At 33.7% G+C, this 21,973-nt stretch overlaps 1 protein-coding gene across 6 annotated transcripts in view; it reads left to right on the top strand.

Moving 5' to 3' along the window:
* Positions 1 to 21,927, top strand: part of LOC123803731 (lysine-specific demethylase 6A-like) — a 150,205-nt gene extending 128,278 nt beyond the window's left edge. For all 6 annotated transcript variants that reach the window (XM_087859306.1, XM_087859310.1, XM_087859311.1 and 3 more), the window contains 3 exons: positions 4,626 to 4,752; positions 7,477 to 7,647; positions 8,275 to 21,927. In XM_087859306.1, coding sequence (XP_087715432.1) covers positions 4,626 to 4,752; positions 7,477 to 7,647; positions 8,275 to 8,301 — 325 coding nt within the window. In that variant the 3' untranslated portion in view covers positions 8,302 to 21,927. The remainder of the gene's footprint in view (positions 1 to 4,625; positions 4,753 to 7,476; positions 7,648 to 8,274) is intronic.
* The last annotated feature ends 46 nt before the right edge of the window (positions 21,928 to 21,973 follow it).

The following is a 21,973-nucleotide window of genomic DNA, read 5'->3' on the forward strand; positions in this document are numbered from 1 at the left end:
TACACTATTCCATTGGGAGTTAGAATTTCAACATATGAATTATGGCAGGACACAGACATTCAGACTATAGAAAGTAGTTTCTAATTATAAAACAGACTTTAAATTTTCTCAGCTTTGTGGTTTATTTAAGTATAATTGTAAGATATGTAAAATCTACTTGTTGCCCTTACTGAGTACAACCAAGGAATAACGGGCAACAGGATACCTTAGTGTGACCACAGTTAATTGCCATGTATCATGTTTGGTTTTTTTCGTTTTCTTTGTTTTGCATGGCTATGTCAGGAAGATGGGGTGGAAAAGGCAAGGCATCTGTTGATAATTTTTCATTTCCACACCACCTACTAAGATTATCATGAAAGGTTGAAATTGTAATAAAGACTTAAATTAACTCAACCTAAATTTCATCCATTCCAAAATGCATCTCTACACTGACATTTGGGGACATATTTTGGGAATTTACATGATGAGAATGTCAAGAAAAAACTGGCATTTTCTGAAGTTGCATTTCAGAAATAATAAGTATATTATTATACTTATAAGTTTATTATTATAAATAATAAGCATATTATTACGGATTGATTGTTATTGTCATCATACCCCCAAATTTGCTGTTGGCTATATTTATGAAACACAAAATCGTAAGCCTTAGAATAAAATCTTTTAAAAATGCTGAGGAAAATAAAACTCTCAGGCACCATTCAAATTTTTTCAGCTTTTTTCCCCTCAGTTTTCATGTTCAAATATTTCATCAAAATCGTGCTCTAAAATGTCCCTCCTCAGATGTCACTCTTCATTTTTCTGTCTTCATTCCAGTCTACTTTCTTTACCATTTTAAGTATTTGTTTCCAGATAGTCTTTTAGTATGTTAAAATCTGCTTTGTGAAACCCCAAATGTTTCTTATTTCCTTTTTTCTTTCAGTCTAGGAGCCTTCTTTATACCCTGAATTTTTATATTCAGTCCTTTATCCAAATAACAAAAACAAAGGCTGTGTCCTGAAACAAAATCAGTTCCCGAAAGCCAAGAAATTTACTACTTTTCAAGTTTCTGAGGTTATTTTTTATCATGTTTCTAAAATATAGTAAGTGAATAAAACCATTTTCCATCTTCCCTGTTTTTTTCCTATTCTTTTCAAAGTAGAATATTGCAAAAGGAATTACTGCAATTTGTGACTTATTTTCCTGACTCCTTTGTGCTTTTTTTAGGTGTTTCTGTTCTGGTATTACACCTTAAGGACCACAGTATGCATGTTCTTCATGTCTTATTCATTTCTGTTTTTCAGATTAGATTGATAAAATGTAAATTTATTAAGACCCAGCAAAAAGTAGTATCAGCTGATTTTTTAGCCATCCCATACATTGAAAAGTTCTCTTCAGATTAATAGCTAGAGAACGCCAAAGCACAGTTTAAGTCTTAAACATTTTTTTTTTTTTAAAGATTTTATTTATTTATTTGACAGAGATAGAGACAGCCAGCGAGAGAGGGAACACAAGCAGGGGGAGCGGGAGAGGAAGAAGCAGGCTCATAGCAGAGGAGCCTGATGTGGGGCTCGATCCCGTAACGCCGGGATCACGCCCTGAGCCGAAGGCAGGCGCTTAACCGCTGTGCCACCCAGGCGCCCCTTAAACATTATTTTTGATCTTTCTTAAGATCTTTTCCTAAATAGCTTTTTCTATTTATGCTTGCTCCCACTTTTTTAAAGTTTGATTGATTGATTGATTGATTTTGGATTTTATTTATTTATTTGTCAGAGGGAGAGGGAGAAGCAGACTCCTCACTCAGGCTCCCCTACAGTTAAATTCTTACTGGTTTTTGTTTTTTTTTTACCCATAAGCCCTTCTTCCTATACGTTGTTGTCCTTTATTCTTCCCAAGCTTTCTGAAAATGGGAAGGACTAAAAATTTCAGAGTGATGGAGAAAACATACCATGGAGTGACCACAGGTTGGTTATTCATTATGTAGATGATATTAGCAGCAATGTTAGTTTAAAATTACGTTCTCTGGGCAAGTAATTCTGTACCTGGGACTGCAAAAGGACAACTACTCATGCTCATTTACTCCTAGGAAACCAAGCTATATCTCTTTGAGTATACTGCCTCTTTTTACGTGAAACTTTGAAACGGGCTATAAAGTCAGATAGTAAAAACTATGATCCATTTGCCAACATAATCAGTACTATTGGAAATGAAAGTTTATTTTTAAATTAAAAAGTAGAATAATACTTAAAAACAAAAAATAATACTGTTTCCCTAATACTGCTGGTAAGGATTTGAGGAAACAAAATGTGATTCCATAGCCCTTAGAATCTCCTCTTCATAAAACAAAAGAGAAATGAGAAAAGTGAGTGAAAATAACAGGCAGAAAGTGAAGAGAATATAGAGAGTGAGAAGATAACATTACAGGTAAATTTTGCCTTTCTGAGCTCCATTTTCCCTCATTGTGAAAAGAGATGGATAGTAAAGTGTCTTGCTTGGCACTGGACTTAAGTAGTGCAAGATTTAAATGGCCTAAGTATGTAAACTATCTAATTCTGTGTTTTCTTTTATACTAAGCATTTATGAATGCTACCGCTTATTGACATTTTATTTTCCTTCATGGCAACATTGCTGAGTTTATAAGCATTGTTGCATGTGCAAATATAAATTTACAGAGTTTCAGGCATAATTTCAGAGGTGAAATCATATCAGAGGTGAAATCAGAGGAGGGGGAGAAAGACATCAGTAAATACTACACATCTGATGTATAGTGTTTCAAATAGGATTTTTAGTTTTTGTCACCTGTAGCACATACACACACCACAAAACTTCCTGATTTTGAAATAGAAATATAGTAAGGCAGAGTTTTGTTTCCAGTCAGTTTAACATGAAAAATTGCTATAGGCAAACAAAGTGTTACTATTTTATATGATACTTAAGAATTTTTCATGCAACTTTAGACTTGAAATTATTATAGTCATTTTTTTGTTTTTAAAAAGTTAACAACTTAATATATATTCTTAAAATCATTTTACCCCAGGCTTATGTATGTGAGTTTTGATAAAGAATTTTAATCTGACAGTAATAAAAATTAGTTGTGAGAAAAAAGAACATGAGAAAAATTAAAGAGAAAATAAGTATGATGCTTCTTACCATACTGTAAAACTTACTCATTTAGTTATCATATATTTATTAAGCCTTTGGTCTGTACCAGGCACAGTCTTCCTGCACTTAATAAAATAGACAAACCCTTTGTTCTCGTGACTCCTGCGTGTTAATGGGAAAGAAATAGTAGGAGCATTGTAAACACTAAAGGATGATAGTTTTAGACGCATATAGATAATATGATACCAATTCTTTCAAGTAGTTATTTATGTATTTATTACAACTGATCCAAATTGTAAGTCATTAGCAGCAATTCAGTCTATCAAAGAACTCCAGTTGGTTTGCTTTTTATCGCAGGAGGTTATACCGTTCACAGATGTAGTTGTTAATATCACTTTTATTAAACTGATGATGGATAATTGTGATTTTTAGAATAATTTTAGAGCTGAAATGTACTATACAGATTAGTACTTCTCTGCCTTCAGAGAAGAACTTGAGGTACTTAAATTCATGGGAATGCTAGCAGACAATTCTGAGCAATGATAGCAGATGATAGAAAAATTATCATTATTTATGAGAGTTCATTGTATTGCTAACATTAGAAGTATGAAGATCGGAAAACTATAAAGTATTTTTTTAAAAGGTTGTTAATATAAGGGTGCTCAGATGGCTTAGTCAGCTAAGCCTCTGACTTTGTTTCAGCTCTTAATGATCTCATGGGTCATGTGATTGAGCCCTGTGTTGGGCTCTATGCTCAGCGGGGAGTCTGCTTGGAATTCTATCCTTCAACCCTTCCCTTACCCCTCAATGCACATACACTCTCTCTCTCTTTAAAATAAATAAAAATTTTTAAGGGTATAAAAAGTTTGTTAATATAAATGAAGATTCCATTACACTACCTTCAAATTAAAACTGAACTGGTAATATCTTTTATCTTTTGATACCATAGTGTAAGCTAATTCTATGTTCTTTAAAATCTAGATCTATAAATAGTTCCAGCATGGAATTCAGACTGATTTCAGGGATGAGGAAGTCGACTATGTTATAAATTTACTTCTTGGAAAATTTCTCTCAGTTACCCAAATCAGAGAAGAAATTAAGATCATATCCTTGAACAAGAGATGAGTGTTTTGTAGATTAAGATAATTTTATTTTTTATTATTTTTTTTTATTAATAATGATTTTTTATTATATTATGTTAGTCACCATACAGTACATCCCCGGTTTTCGATGTAAGGCTCGATGATTCATTAGTTGTGTATAACACCCAGTGCACCATGCAATATGTGCCCTCCTTACTACCCATCACCGGTCTATCCCATTCCCCCACCCCCCTCCCCAAGATAATTTTATTTTTATGTACCTTTATTCTCAGTGCTTTAGTATTATCATTGTGTTAGGCCTGTTATATGTGAAAAATTGACAAAAGAAAAATCACCACATCGGTAAACTGTAGAACCAAGATACTCACTTACAATTGGTGTTTCTTGTATACTACAAATACTCAGTATTCCATTGTTGTCATAAATAATTTTTCTCCACAATAGGTACTGCCTTCTGAAAATTCTAAAGCAATGTCAAACACTGAGAGAAGCTCTTATTACAGCAGGGAAAGAAGTTATATGGCATGGGCGGACAAATGATGAACCAGCACATTATTGTAGCATTTGTGAGGTAACTGTTCTTGCTGACAGTTGTTTTGTTGTAGAATCTCTAGTTTGGGGGTGTCTTTTAAATTACAAATTTACCTATACTTTTATATAATGCATTTTTGATTGACTATTACAGCAGTTATATTAAATTTTCATCTGATGGTATAATATTTCATCAGAAGTAATGCCTACAGAGGCATTCATGTAGTATTTTCTTACCAGTAGATAATTATCTCAGATTTCATTCCTTAATAGAGTTGTTGGTCTTTTCCTGTGACCAAGGCTTGCAAAAATACAGAAATAAAAGATGTGGTACCTCCTCTGGAGGAGCGTACTTCCACTTGAGAAGACGGAATGTAAACAAGTTATGGATGCACATGAGACTGATGAATATGAAGCTGGACACGTATATACTGTTACAGAAACAATGAGGAAAATAATTGTTCTTACTAGCTTAGAATTTATAGGCTGTTAAAACATTTGAGTCCTAAATTCTGTAAGAGGAGATTGGTTATAGCTTACAGGGCATCTTGAATTAAGTTTAAGGAATTTGATTTTTACTCTGACATCATGTAAGCCATAAAAGTTTCGAGCAAGGTACTAAGCCAAGGTGTGTGTTTCAGAGAATTGGAGAGAATGCAGCTAGAAAGCAGAGGTGTCAGTTGGAGGCTACTGGAATGGTCTTTAAAAGAGGGGTTAACAAATAAACTTGTTTGTTATTTTTTGGGGAGTTTAAAAGTATTTAGGTCGACAGGGTAGTTGATCACATGGGAATGATGACAAATTCAAGAATCGTAAATTTTTGAACTAAGGTCACTAAATTGTTATTTATTTATATAATAAAACACCTTACTGTTTGGCATCTTAACAGTCCTGTTCCAATATGAATTTAGATGTTGAGTTTTTCCCACTAAAATAATAAAAAATAAAATAATTATAATTATACTTGATACACATTACTATTTTTCTTTTCAGTAGGAGTGGCCTAAATAATAATCAAATATCTGCATTTTCAAATCTGTGTTTTCTTTTATAATAGTGTGATAGCCTTTATGCTATTTTATTTTCACTGATAAAAGATTGATTACTTAATTCTATACGGATGATCCATAAAGAAATCAGTATGTTTTGTAATACACTTATGTTTTCAAAGCTAATTGCATTTGTTAAAATAGTCACAGGATGGGTCACTTGGATGGGAAATTGAAAGTCCAAAGTAAACCTTGAAATTGTGTGATTCTGGGATAAACTTACTATATCCCTTGGCTATTTTAATACTGTATAATCTCATTAAAATATGTTGTTATAAGATCCACAATATTGTCTTACATTAGGTGTTATACTTCAGATAAATATGTATCTTTTCAGTATTCGAAAACAAAAGTGTTAAGCTATTATCCATCATTCTGCTGGAGCTTTTTTTTTTTTATAATAATATATTTTTATTATATTAGTCACCGTACAGTACATCCCTAGTTTTTGGTGTAAAGTTCGATGAATCATTAGTTGTGTATAACACCCAGTGCACCATGCAATACGTGCCCTCCTTACTACCCATCACCAGTCTATCCCATTCTCCCACCCTCCTCCCCTCTGAGGCCCTCAGTTTGTTTCTCAGAGTCCATAGTCTCTCATGCTTCATTCCCCCTTCTGATTACCCCCCTTTCTTTATCCCTTTCTTCCCCTACCGATCTTCCTAGTTCTTATGTTCCATAAATGAGAGAAACCACATGATAATTGTCTTTCTCTGCTTGATTTATTTCAGTTAGCATTATCTCCTCCAGTGCCGTCCATGTTTCTGCTGGAGCTTTTTAAATCATTGTTGTTTCTGTATTAAACATGTCCTTATTGTCTTCTGGTATAATAATACTCATGAATACACTGTTTGTACTTATTTTCTTTAATATGCAAGGCTTAAAAGTAACCAGTTTTTGTTACTCATCTATCATTTCCAGTTCTGAAAAATAACTGGTTGTTGGGGCACGTAGGTGGCTCAGTCAGTTAACATCTAACTCTTGATCTCAACTGAGGTCATGATCTTAGGGTCCTGAGTTCAAGACCCACGTTGGGCTCCATGCCCAGAAAAATAATAATGATCTGAATATATATTTTTCAATGATTTTGTTTTTCCTTTTATTATTAGCTTTAATTAAATATTAAATATTAAGCTATGATATATATGCTCTAAAGTTCCAAAAATGAATGAAACACAATCACCACCTTTGTGGAGCCAATCTGTGAGGGGGGAGAAGTATCTAAACACAGAACAACTAATGAATTCTTGAACACTACATCAAAAACGAATGATGTGTACTATATGCTGCCTAATTGAACATAATAAAAAAATAATTTAGAAAATAAAAAACACAGAACAGTATGAATGCTATCGTAGAGAAGTAAAAAGAATCATTACTTTACCTGATTGTATACTAATTATTTTGGGTGAAATAAAAATAAGCTGATCTTTATCAGACTGTGTATTAAAGTTGAGCAGTTTTAATCAGTATTTAATTCCCTTGGCTCAATCTCTAAATATATAATACGGCTCTTGTTTCTGTGGTACAGGTAAACCTGGTGTCTCAAACATTCAACTATGAGACGGTGTTTTTTGTTGTTGTTTTTAAAGTACTTCCATTTACAAAAATCACTGTCCATAATTTCATGTAAAGTAGAACTCCATAGTCACACTATGGTGGTGCAGTAAATTCAACTCTCCATTCAGTGCTTTTTCTTTTATATAAAATAGGTGGAGGTTTTTGATCTCCTTTTTGTCACTAATGAAAGCAATTCTCAAAAGACTTACATAGTACATTGCCAAGACTGTGCACGAAAAACAAGTGGAACTCTGGACAATTTTGTGGTGCTAGAACAGTACAAAATGGAGGACCTGATACAAGTCTATGACCAGTTTACATTAGTAAGTGAATTTAACATGTGAGTACGTAGTTAGCTGGGTTTTTGAAGTAGCAGTGTTTGTTTTTGCTATCTGATAAATACAAATTAATAGGATATTTATATTTTCCCTTGGCTCAGTAGATACTGCATAATAAGAAAATATTTCTGTGTTTTCAAAGCCCTTTATCCATGTCCAATCGATACACATTACTGTTTTTTGCTTTTCAGTAAGAGTGGCCTAAATAATAATCACAATATTTACATTTTGAAATCTGTGTTTTCTTTTATAATATTGTGATAGTCTTTATACTATACTATACTAAGCCAGTCACTCATTAGTGAAATTTTAATTGAATTTTCAAATTATTTTCTACAATACTCTTTGTTTTAGTAAATGGTCTAAATGTTCCATGTATTTTGACTAAATTTTGAACTACAGAAAAATGGGGTAATGATTCAAAACCTTGAAGAAATGGTCTTAATGAAACAATAAGACCACACCATTTAGCAGGCTGTTAAACTTTCTGGGGATATGGAGTTTCTTTCTAATTCACTTCATGAGTAGGCTCTATGTTGATAGCCATGACCTAAGAACAGTATTAAGAATTAACATACCAAAACAATTAACATATCTTATTTTTAATTTTAGGCTCCTTCATTGTCATCATCCTCTTGATATTATCCCATGAATATTAAATGACACCTTTTCTGCTCTTCAGGAAAGGTCTTGCACCACTGGTTTTATAGCTGTTCATAAGACTGCTGACTAAAAGCTATGTCTATGCAACCTTCCAAGAATAGAGTGTCAACCAGCTGGATGTAGGAGAGCACTGCCTCTACTCCAGGACTCTCACAGAGCTGATCCAGCTGGAACTAATAATAATCACATGTTTTATGATATCTGACAAAACATGGCAATGTCAGACTACTGACTTGAAGATAACCTTTTTCTATGTTTCTGTATTTCTGGACAGCTAAATTAGTTTTCCTCCATACTTTAGCCTTTCAGAATTTTTCTGAGGAAAAAATACTCTTCTAACTGGCCATTTCCTTGGTATGATGGTTAACAAATTCAAATCTTTAATCAACTTTTTTTTTATGTGTAAATTAGATGAGAAAGTTTTTGGGGTTTTGTTTTGGTTTGGTTTGGTTTTTTATCATTTTATATTTTTGTCTATTGCTAGAGGCCAGTCTGATTCCAAAATAAAACTTTAAGAAAAAACTCCTAGCCTAATAGCCAAGACACAAAGATAATAGATTGCACATAGAGTAAGTAATAAACTTCAGATTTGTGATTTTTGTTTCTAATCCTGATACAGATTTACACTATTTATGAATACATATTTATTGCTTGAAAATATTTGTGAGTGGAATGTTGTTATTTTACCTGAGATTTACCTGCCATTAAATATTAAGGAGTGCTGTAATTTTAAACATGACTCCTTTTACATTTTCTATGTGTAAATAAAACTGCTTAGCATTGTACAGAAACTTTTATTGAAATTGTTTAATGTTTAAAGGGTTTTCCACTGAGTTTTAAAAAAGACTTTCTGTTAAGACCTAGCTTTTGTTCATTTTCAAATCTGATTATATGTATTTTATATATACGTATATATTCACACATGTGTATAACATAAAAATAAAAATATAAAATTGTATAAAGATAAAAACAAATTTTAAAATTTCCACATTTATGATCGTTTTTGAGGTGCCTACTGTAAAGTATTGCTTACAAAAGTATGCTTATTTTTAAAGTAAATGTCTTTTAGCTTGTTTCATTAAGTTAGTTATTGCAATGATAGCCAATAAATAATTGCTGGCAAAATATATATTAGAAAACAAATACTGAATTTTAAAGGGAACATTGTATATAAAGTTTGGTAGATCACTTATTTACTATAGAAAAGAGATTCAGAATGGTGATGGCTTCTACTTTAGAGAATAAATATGTTAAATGACTTATTTTTTAAAATTAGATAACTTTAAATTCCATGCTTTCTGTTTGTTGAATGTAGCTGAGGAAGGAAAGAGGGGAGATACTCAAATTCTGTGTCACTGATAATCAATTTTAACAAGTTTTATGAAGGCTTTTATTTCATACGAACAAATAAATTAATCATAGTATCTCATTTTATAGTAACACCTGGTTTCTACCTCTACTGTGTGAAGCATTTGGCATGTATTCTCATTTTATAACAGTGTTCTAAAAGTTTTCTAGGGAGCTTTGGTATGGAGTTCTATAAATGAAGTTGTGCAGAAGTATAAAGAGAATTTATAATCTTGTGAACTGCCTAGATGGACTATGTTTATGAATTATCTCTTCTCAAACAATTTTCAAGTATTCTGGCTTCCTAGAAATAGTTTTAAGAAAAAACTTAGAGATATTTTACTAAATTAGGTAATAATTTTTCAAGAGTTAAAATTGTAACAGCAATCATGTATAATTTCAAAGGAAAATAATTGCAATTTTGTTTTAATGAAGGAACAAAAAAGTACTTCATGCTGCTCAGATATTTTAATTACGATTACTTTAGTAATTCTTCGGTAAATGCTCTTATCCAAAAGTCATTGATAATAAAAGTCAAGACATACTTCTCTCCTCCCAACAAAAGTTCCAAACCAACCCCCAGGAAACAAAGATTATTAACTACTAATACTGTATCTGAGTTTTTCTTAACCACTTCTGTTTTGTATTACTTACAAAACATATTACTGTCTCATCTCTTTTTGAAGTGATTAACTGCCACGATTAATGTAAATTGAATTTATTGAATTGACTTAGACATGAAAATGATTTAGTTGTGTTTCTTTATAAACATATATTTGGATTATATGTTAAGAATTGTACTTTTCAGAAGCTTACAGTCATTAAATAGGACAGGAAATGAAAATCAAATATATCAGTATCACTTTGAGGTATCTCTAGATAATGAGGTCCTCTCATCTATTTTCAACAATTTAATGTCCTGTAATTTGGATTGGGAGGGTATTAAAGAAATAGATTCTCCATTTTTGTTCTTTTCACTCCTAGAGGTGTGAGACTCATTAAGATCACTATCCACATTTTCAATTAAATTTGTATCATAGCACACACATTATTTAGAAAAAGACCATAATCCACAAATTACATAAAACAGGAGATATTAATCCACAAAGAGTGAACTCAGTCATATTCTTTTCTATTCGTTACGATTTAAATAGGAACTCTTCTTCATGGCATATAATTTATGAAAATCATAAATTTTGTATTTCTGCTATGAATATTCAATTGAACCTGCTATATTTACCAAAGTCTTGGCTTCTGCCTTGTCCAAAGAAGTAGACGGAGAATTAGGAACTTCAAGTTTGTCATACCTCAGAGTAGGCTGGAAGTTAAAAGCCAGCAGAGGAGAGAGGAGAACCAAGAATTCTTTGGAACAAAATTACATAACAAGGAAGTGATACTAGAGCAAAGAAAAAATTTAAGAGAAAAGAGGAGGTAACATTTGTCAGATCAGAGCTTTAGGAAAAACCATGTCTAAATCCTGAAAAGAGTATAACTAGAAAGATGTTAGCATAGCAAGTGACATTAGTTCGAGCAGCTTTAGTGAAGAAATGGGAGTAGACTGATTGCCGTGTGAGGCTAAGAGCTGAGAGTATGAATTTGAGAGGAATCAGTTGTGTCCAGAAAGCCTCCACCTAGGAGATTATCTTGGTTGCTATATGCTAGACAGATTACCAACTTTATTTTATTTAGTTTTTATTTTATTTTTTTTTAGTAATCTACGCCCAACAAGGGGCTTGAATTCATGAACTTGAGATCGAGTCACATGCTCTTCCAAACTAAGACAGCCAGGTAACCCCAGATTACCAAATTTAAGCAACACTTTTATAGCATTGACCTCTAGAGTGCTTTATACAGTACTGTTCTGTTTCAGTATTTGAAACAACCCAGATAATGTTTTGCTTTGGAAGTAAACATTTTTCAGCATGTCTGTTTGGTTTTAGTATGACTGAATTATACTATACTGTCATGCACTTGTGCAGAGCATCATTCAAAGGGTTTTCCAAACATAGGCCTATTTTAACCTTTGGTGATCCTTTAAGTTAGTCACTGTTTTATCTTTACTTTACAGGTAAGGTATTAGGGATGGAAAGATAAATATTTAAAATCTGGCTATGTAACTCCGGAGTGAGTGTTGACTCCTTCCCCCAATAGAAAACTTGGAATTGCAGAATGCTTACAAAACCTTTGTGTTTGAGGAATCTTTTCATTGCGATGTCTTTGAATTTGAAAACCTGAGAAGTAGGCATATATATTTTGTTTCTTAATTACATCTTATTTTTCACATAATTGGACATTCACATGCAATGGTAAGAAAGTAATAGTGTTCCTCTATATAGGTTAGTCACTTTTCCCCAAAGGAAATATCCTGCAAAACTGTAGTGTAATATGCTATTCAAGATATGAATGTTAATACAGTCAGTATACAGAATGTTGCTTTCACCGCATGGATCCCTCATGTTGCCTTTTAATATTCAAATCCACTTTGACTTCCTGCCTTTTCCTGTCCTTGACTATAGCGAAATTGTTATAGTCTCTCTATCTCTAGCCATTTCAGGAATATCCTAAGGGAACTGTAAAACATGTCACTTTTTGGTAAGGGCTAGATTACACAGTGTAATCCCTAGAGATGTGTTCAGCTTGTTAGTATGTATCACCTTTCTGGTTTTGTTACTGAGTAGCATTCAAGGTATGGATGTACCACAGTTTAGCCATTTACCCAATGAAGAACATCTGTGTATGCTGTTAGAGCTATACTAAATAAAGATACTGTATTTATCTACAGGTGTTGTTTGGGTGAACAGAGATTTTATTTTTGTGGGGTAAATGCTTAAGAGGACAATTGCTGGGTTATATAGTATTTGCACACTTAGTTTAAAACAGGAATTTTTTTCCCCCAGAGTGTACCATTTTACATTCCTTTAAATTTTGAGGAATTGCTCCAGTTTTTTTTCAAGTAATGAAAATTTCTCAGTCTTTAATTGTCCTATATTTGGTGTAGGATCTGTAGTGATAACCTGTCTTAACTCTAATCGGTGTTTTGTGATTTTGTCCATATTTCTCAGTCTTGCCAGAGATTTATTAATATATCCCGGTTTGTTTTGGGAACCAGAATTTTGTTTTATTGACTTAAGTTTTTTCCATTTTATTGATTTCTTTTCGTTACCATATTCTTCTTATGCCATACTTTGGGTTTATTTTAATGGGTGGTTTTTGTATGTAAATGTGGGAACTTATATTTAAGATCCTTCCCTGAAATATTTGCAAATGTCTTATTAGATAAAGGGCTAGTATCCAGAATCTATAAAGTACTTATCAAACTCAACACTCAAAGAACAAATAATATGGTCAAGAAATGGGGAGCAGGCATGAACAGACATTTCTCCAAAGACCTACAGGTGGTCAACAGATAATGAAAAAATGCTCAACATCTCTGGGCATCACGGAAATTGAAATCAAAGCCACAAGATAACCACCTCACACCAGTCAGAATGACTAAAATTAACAAGTCAGAAAATGACATGTTGGTGAGGGTGCAGAGAAAGGGGAAACCTTTCACACTGTTTGTGAAAATGCAAACTGGTGTAGCCACTGTGGAAAACAGTATGGAGCTTCCTCAAAAAGTTGAAAATAGAGCTACCCTATAACCCAGCAATTGCATTACTAGGTATTTACCCCAAAGATACAAATGTAACCTGAAGGGGCACCTGCACCCCAATGTTCATAGCAGCAATGTCCACATTAGCCAAACTGTGTAAGGAGACCAGATGCCCATCAACAGATAAATGGATAAAGAAGATGTGTATACATGTGTATATACACACACACACACTGGAATGTTACTTAGCCATCAAAAAAGAATCTTGCCATTTCCAACAATGTGGGTAGAACTAGAGGGTATTATGCTAAGCAAAATAAGTCAATAGGAGAAAGACCGTTCTTTCACTGATGTATGAGTATATCCTCCTGTGGAATCTAAGAAATAAAACAGGATCATAGGGGATGAGAGGGAAATAAAAAATAAGACAAACTCGGAGACAAAAAACCGAAAGAGACTCTTAATCATAGGAAATAAACTGGAGTATTGGAGGAGAGATGGGTGGGGGTTGGGGTAACAGGGTGATGGGTATTGAGGGCACGTGATGTAATCGAGCACTGGGTGTGATACATAACTGAGTAATCAGTGACCTCAAATTCAGGTAAATAAAGCAGGTAGGGATGTCATTGAGCAATGGACAAAAAAGTCGTCTTTTACTATACACATGTAGTAAAATAAATTTTTTTCATTGCTTTTGCTGTGTTGTGTGTCCCATATGGTGGGTTGCATTTTATGTTTTATTCAGTATTATGTAAAATTTCTATGGTCTTTTCCTCTTTTCTTAAAGAACATTTAGAATTGGGACGTCTGAGTGGCTCAGTCAGTTAAGCATCTGCCTTTGGCTCTCAGGTCATGATCGAGTCCCACATGGGGCTCCATGCTCAGCAGAGAGTCTGCTTTTCCCTTTGCCTCTGCTGCTTCCCGTGCCTGTGCACACACTCTCTCAAAATAAAAAAATATAGTTTTTTCGAATTGTATTTATTTCCAAGAGTTTGGATATTTTCCTGGTTATTGTCTTCCTGTGTTAATGATTTCTACTTTGGTTCCATTTTGGTCAGTATATTGTGTATCACTTAATTTCTTTTAAATTTGTTGATGTTTGCATTTTCTCAAGTTGTAATCTTTGTAGAATGTTTCTGTGGGTCAGGAGGTTGAAAAATGTGTATTCTGCTTTCAGTAGGTGTGTCGGTGTATTTTAATTAGTACATTTTGGTTGATTATAAATTGGGTCTGGTTTTTTTTTTGTATCCTTGCTGATACTCTGTTTAGTAGTTTTGTCAGTTGCTGTGTCACACTTTCTAAAATACCCAACTTCAGAACACCTGGGTGGCTCATTCAGTGAAGCATCTGCCTTTAGCTCAGGTCATGATCCCAGGGTCCTGGGATGGAGCCGCACATTAGGCTCCCTGCTCAGTGAGAAGTCTGCTGCTCTCTCTGCCTGCTGCTTCTCCTGTCTGTGCTCTCTCTTTCTCTAACAAATAAACACAAATCTAAAGTAAGTAAAATACACAACTTCAGATTTGGGATTTATGTATTTCTCTTTTCAGTTGTAATTCTTTTTGTTTAATTTATTTTCAAGCTCTTTTATATGCACGCTTAAACATTTAGGATCATGTTTTCTTGGTGGTTTGATCTTTGTTATTATGCATCATCTCTGTTTTTAACAATTTTCTATGCTCTGAAATATACTTTATCATATACTAATAGAGCAGCTCCCTCAAAAAAGTTTTGTTGATTTTACTTTCAACTTAAATAATAAATTTGTAGTAAATTTATTTAAGCAGTATGTAGTTGTCTTTTAAGCCACTTTGCGAATCTTTGAATATTGAGTAGTGTATATATAGAATTCACATTTAAGATAGTACTGGTATTTTACTGTGACATTGCTGTTTTTATTACATTTTCAGTTTTTCTTCCTTTATTTCTCATATTCTGTTAATATTTTCTTTCCCTCTGTGACTTGACTTGAAAATGTTTTGGAATTCTGTAGTAATCTACATACAGTGTTTTGAGTATGTTCTTTTGACTAGTTTTCTTAGGAATTGTTATAGGTGTTTTAAACATACATTTGAAACTTAACCCTGCCTACCCTGTCTACCTTCCAACTGAAGTATGGAACTTTACTTCCCTTTATCTTTTCAACTTTTAAATAATATTTTCTTTATATTTGCTGAGCATCACATCACATGGTGTTATAGTCAAGAAATTCCTGAGCAGTTACTACCTTCACCCTGATTTTTACTTGTTTTTCATGATCCCTCTCTGAAGCTTCGGCCCTTCTATTACATTTCCTTTTTGTTTAGAGAATTTGATTTGGCCTTTAAATAAGGTTTTTAGCAACTAATATTTTGAATTTTCTTTTATCTGAGACTGTTTTCATTTCTCCTTAAAATCTGAAAGAAAACTTTATTAGTTTTGCAGCTCTGGATTGACATTGTTTTTTTGTGTTGTGTTTGTTTTTAAGTACTTGAGAAATCCTGTGTCATTTCCTTCCAGCCTGTAACTTCGAATCCCAAATCCCCTGGTGTTCAAATTCTTTGAGCTCTTATAATTTGTCTTTGTCTCTGACTTGCTTTCAGCGTTTTCTTTTTTTTTGGTCATTAGTTTTCAAAAGTTTAATTATATGTTTAATGTGAATTACTTTGATTTTACGTATTTGATATTCAGTTAGCTTCTTCATTAGGTTAGATACTGATCTTTGACAAATATGGGATGTGTGAGCAATTACTTTTTTGATAGTTTCTTTAGTCTCACTCTCCTTTTCTGTTACATTGGAGAATGTTAGCTCGTAAGTCCACTGACCTCTAGCACTTTGTGTTCATTTTTTTCAGCCTGTTTTCTTTTGTTAAGCTAGGTTATTCTGACAATCTGTTCTTGTTCTTGTCTTTTACATTGTATTACTGAGCCAGTCTGTTGTGTTTTATATTATGATTCATGGGTTTTTATGTTCTGTGCTTTACGTTTGCGTTTTTTATTGTTATTTCTAGTTCTTTGCTGAGATTTTCTATTGGTGGTTTCAAGAGATTTGTGATTTCCTGTTGAAGTATTTATATGATTGTTTAAACAATCTCAGATACGTTCAGCATTTGATTCATCTTGGTATTTTTATCTGTTAATATTTCCTTCATATTATGATACTCTAGGATTTTGTTTCTGTTGTATCCTAGATATTTGTCATTGTATTATCAGGCTCTGGATCCTATTTAAACATTTTTCAGACCCCCTGGTGAGATGTAGCCTGAGGGCCAGTGGGGTGTGTGTGTTCAACCTCCTCCTGGGGTCCCTCTGACACCACCCCCACAAAAGAGGGGCTTTGCCATTGTCTTCTTGAGACCAGTGGGACAAAATTCAGCTCCTTTCTGGCAAAAAAAGGTGAGTCTGGTCTTGCAATTGGATTACCAAATGATACAGGTTGGCAAACAGGAATGTGTTGTCTTGGACAAGCCTTATATTACTAGATTTTTTTCATCTCTGGAATATGATTGTGATTCAGTTGCATTGGAATCCATAATTGTTAAAATTTTAAAGATTTTATTTATTTGTGAGAGAGAGCACAAGTAGGGTGAAGGGCAGAGAGAGAAGCAGACTCCCTGCTGAGCAAGGAGCAGGATGCTGGACTCAATCCCAAGACCGGAACCTGACCTGAGCCGAAGGCAGACGCTTTACAGACTAAGCCACCCAGGCGTCCCCTTAACTGTTAAAATATTACAGTGACAAACAACCCATGAAGATGCAGCGAAGAACGGTATGATGGGAGAAATACTTCCTATTTTTAAGTAATAATAGATGTCTGGGGCACCTGGCTGGTTCATTTGACAGAGCATGGGACTCTTCATTTTAGGATTGGGAATTCAAGCCCTACATTAGGGGTAGAGTTTACAATAACAAATAATAAAAACTTAAAAATAGTCAAATAAATCTTGAAAAGGTGTGGAGATGCCTCGGTGGCTCAGTTCGTTAAGCATGACTCTCTGATTTCAGCTCAGGTCATGATCTTGTCCTGGAATGGAGGCTCCTCAGTGCAGTCTTAATGCTTAAGAGTCCCTCTCCCTGTGCCTCTCCCCTTCTCCACATTCATGCTCTCTCTCATACATTAAGTCTTCAGAACAGTAAAAGTAAGGGACGCCAGGGTGGTTCATTTGTGTAAGCATCTGTCTTCAGCATGGGTCATGATAGGATCAAGTCCCACATCAGGCTCCCTGCTGAGTGGGGAGTCCACTTCTTCCCCACCCCACCCCCTTCCTTGCACACACTTTCTCTCTCTCTGAAATAAAATCTTTGGAAGAAAACATGATGAGGGAGGCTGGCAGCCCACACGCAGTTGGTTAAGTGTCTGCCATCGGCTCAGGTCCTAATCTCAGGGTCCTGGGAATGAGCCTGGCACCCTGCTCCCTGCTCAGTGAGGAGTCTGCTTCTCCCTCTCCCTATGCTTCTCCCCTTGCTTGTGCTCTAGCTCTCTGTGTCAAATCAATCAATCAGTCTTGAAAAAAAGATGTCATTTCTGCTCATTATTCTTCACTATTAGTATATTCAGTGTTCAGTGAAATATGTGCTTTGACACTTGTATTATAATAGACGATATTTAGTTTTTACTTTACATAATTGAGCCCTTTTTGATAAGTGAACTAATCCCTTGCAATTTAATGAAAGCGGGGGCGGGGGGAGAGCTTCAACCAGAAGTACTTCAGTTATGCAAAAAAGGAGTTCTAAAGATCTTTGAAACATATAGTGCCTGACAATACAGTATCATGCACTTAGAATTTTAAGTGGGTTCTCTCATGAAGCATGAGAGACTGTGGACTCTGGGAAACAAACTGAGGGCTTCAGAGGGGAGGGAGGTGGGGGATTGGCATCAGCTGGTGATGGGTAGTAAGGAGAGCACGTATTGCATGGTGCACTGGGTGTTATACGCAAACAATCGTGGAACACTACATCAAAAACTAAGGATGTACTGTATGATAACTAATGTAACAATAAAAATTATTAAAAAATAAAGGAAAGGGGCAAAAAATAAAGAATTTTAAATGGGTATATCTTGTGTTCATATTCTTACAACAATGGGATACACACAAACACACATAAAGGGTTCGATATCCATGCCTATAGATTATAATCCCTGAGTTTTTACCATATATACATATTATATATATGCATTAAATATATGTATATACATATATACACATTATATAAATGTGTATATTACATACACAGTGTTTCTATTACACACACAATATACACATTATATAAATGAGCTTTAAAACTTACCTTAATTTCAGTGCCCTGTGTATGTAGTTAAAAGACCTATTAAATAGGCTGGGTTGGAGAAAGCAAGGCAAAACAAAATCATGTCCTACATTAATTGCTTTTTAAAAAATCTACAAAAGGTTAAACAATAGAATATATATATGAAAGATTTCTGTGTAAACACAGGCCCTACCAGTTACTAACTTAATGACTTTGGGAAAATTATTTAACCTCCCTGTGCCTTGGTTTCCTTGTTTGCAAATTGCAGGTGAAATGTTAGTATTTACCTTAAAGGATTATTGTGAGGAAAGAAGAAAACAATATGGTAAATACAGTGCCTGCCATTGTATGCTGTACTCATTTCCACCATAATGGACAAAAGTGAAATCATTAGCATTGCCTATTTAAAACGGTGGTTCTTACAATTTTTCATGCCATGCAGACATGTAATATATTCTCACTGCTTATGTGATTAAAGAAGTAATATTATGGATATGAGCATAATGTCCATTATTACAGACAACTATTTTATATGTAGATTTTGTTGCATATTTATACATGGCCATCTTTATGTATCCATTTTACTTGATTGCTCCTTTAAAACATATATATAGGACTTTTTAAAAATATTTTATTTATTTATTTGACAGGCAGTGAGAGAGGGAACATAAGCAGGGGGAGTGGGAGAGGGAGAAGCTGACTCCCTGCTGAACAAGGAGCCGGATGCAGGGCTGGATCCCAGGACTCTGGGATCATGACCTGAGCTGAAGGCAGACACTTAACCGATTTAGCAACCCAAGTGCCCCAGTAATACTCCTTTTAGAAGTATACTTACTTTGGTGCACATTACTTAATACTAACGATTAGTAGGCTATACATAGGCTTGTCCCTCTGCTACTACCTGTTTTAGTTAAATTGCTTACCAAAAGTTAATTGTGTCTACTTTCAAATGTGTTTTTTCCAGTTATTGTAACTGAGTTATATGAAAGGACATAAAAGCAGAAAAAAACTAGTCTTTCCATATTAACTAAAAACATGCTTTAGAAAGAAATGTATTATGGAAATATTTAGAGGCAAATCAGTAGATACTACAGATTATAATGAGTTAAAAATCATAAAAATCTGAAAGGATTATGTAAGATTTCTTGAAGTGTCTTTAGTTTTTTTGTGTCACTTAAAAAAGTCAAAACAGTAAATTCCAAATTACTTAAGAGTTTCTATAAGGAAATACAGATTTCTAGTCAATAGAGATACACTTGAGAAAAGCATTAGCTCAAGATCAAAAAATATATGTTTGATACACTTAAAGTCAGTATTTGTAATTCAAAAGTCCCTTGTTTTAATCAATTGGTTACTATTAACCTACCCATTACTGTTCCCATTTAAGGCATCAAAGGCGTTTCTACTGTATTTGAAGGTATACAGTAATATACTCATTTTCATTTTTTAGGAAAGTTTAAACAATAAAAAGGACTACCTACCAATTCAAATTTGAATGTGGAGGTTAAGTATGAAAAGTACTAGTCTACTAATTCTAAACAGTCAAAGGATTACTATGAATAATATGACATTAATAAAAACTTAGAGATTGTCGCAAATTTTTATATTCTTTGAAGCAAAACAAGAAATACTAACCCAAATATTTGGTAAGAATATTTATTGTGAGTCTTATCAGATAGAGAAATTAGAAGAGGAACTACGAAATAAGTATTTTAGGAAATACATTTGTAACATCTAACAGCATTTAAAAAATCCAATAAAACTGTTGTAGCTATAAAAGCTGCATATGAATTGTTTCTAGAAAATCATTTTAAACTAAAACAGCTATATTTGGTCTGTATTGAGCAATAATCTTACAATGAACAATTTTTTGTACTTCAATATTGTGGTTTGTTTTAGAAGTGGTCCAAATAGAGCAACTTCATTTTAACTTCTTATCCCTTCACTATCAAAAAGCTTTTTATGATGCGTTTGCAATCTATTACTTTTAGTATAGAGAAGGAATGTTTTTTTACATTTCATTTCAATTAGCCAATATATAGCACATCATTAGTTTTAATGTAGTGTACAATAATATATCAGTTGTGTATTAGCCCTCAGTGCTCATCACAACACGTGCCCTCCTTAATGTCCATCACCCAGGTATCCTATCCACCCACCTACCTTCCCTCTTTTAAGCTGTGGACACCTATAGTTTCTCATGGTTTATCTCCCTCTCTGATGACTTCCCAATACAGAGAAGGAATCTAGGCACTCTTTGGAAATCTAGATTATCATTATACAATTATTGTTATACTTTGCTGCAAACTACCTTTATGACTAGTTTTGATGAGAGAAATGTGGCTGGAAAAAAAATAAGTCTGCAAATCAAGGAAGTCACTAAACTTGAATTATCAGTTCTGTACCACATTTAAGTAAGTTAAGCATGGGACATTTATAAAGTGTAATTGGAATTAATTAGAAAAAAATTACAAACAGAACAGGTTTGTAGAAATAAAGATAGGATCCGAAACCAGAACTTGGATCAAAATTTAAATTAAACCAGGAAGTGTGAACATTATTAAAGAGATGAAATATTTGAAGCAAGTTAAACTGTTAAGATTGTTCTAATTTTTCTGAAATAAGAACAATATCCTCTTTTACCATTGATAAAATCTGTAGGTGATTTTTAGATTCTCTGTTCTTGAGGATAAGATTTCATGAGCTTTTATTACACATTTATCCAGGTTATTTGGCTCTTTGGTTAATCTTTGCATTTTTACATACGACTCTTTCCACAGCTGAATTTATGTAATGTTGAAGATTTTAAAAAGATAAGTTGTATAACATGAAAGTGAGCTTTCATCATATAAATATTTCTTCTAACAGTTTGTTCTTACTATGAAAACATGCATAAAGGGTGGTGCCTTGGTAGCTCAGTCAGTTAAGCTGTGGACTCTTGATTTCAGCTCAGGTCATGATCTCAGGGTTGTGAGATGCTACGTTAGGCTCCAAGCTCAGTGTCTTCTTGATTGTCTCTCTCCCTCCCCCCATCCCAATCATGTGCTTGCTTTCTCTCTCAAATAAATAAAATTAAGTTTAAAAAAACAAACATAAAAACATGCATAAAGAGAAAATGGTTTGCCGCCCATCCTTCTGTATTTATCCCCTGAAATGTCCTAAATCCTTAGTCTCACCCAAGGAGACTGACCTTACAGTTAGGGAAAAATTCCTTCAGATGCTGTTTTGTACACAGATATGGTGTGGTAGTTTTTTGATGTGTTGTCTCATGATGATAGAAAACACAATTACCATGGGGGAAGGGTGGGATAATGAGATTTGAAATTGTGGAAAATGATTGTTTTATTTCCATAGTTTAACTTGTAGTTTTTTAATTTATATCAAATAATTTCCTAGTGCTTTTTTTTTATAGGCAACTTCAATCTAGATACCATGAATAATTTTTATGACAACATAAAACCT

The sequence above is a fragment of the Ursus americanus genome, chromosome 37, assembly GCF_024610735.1.
Source record: "Ursus americanus isolate L20-20 chromosome 37, mUrsAme1.1.p, whole genome shotgun sequence".
Taxonomy (NCBI): Eukaryota; Metazoa; Chordata; class Mammalia; order Carnivora; family Ursidae; genus Ursus; species Ursus americanus.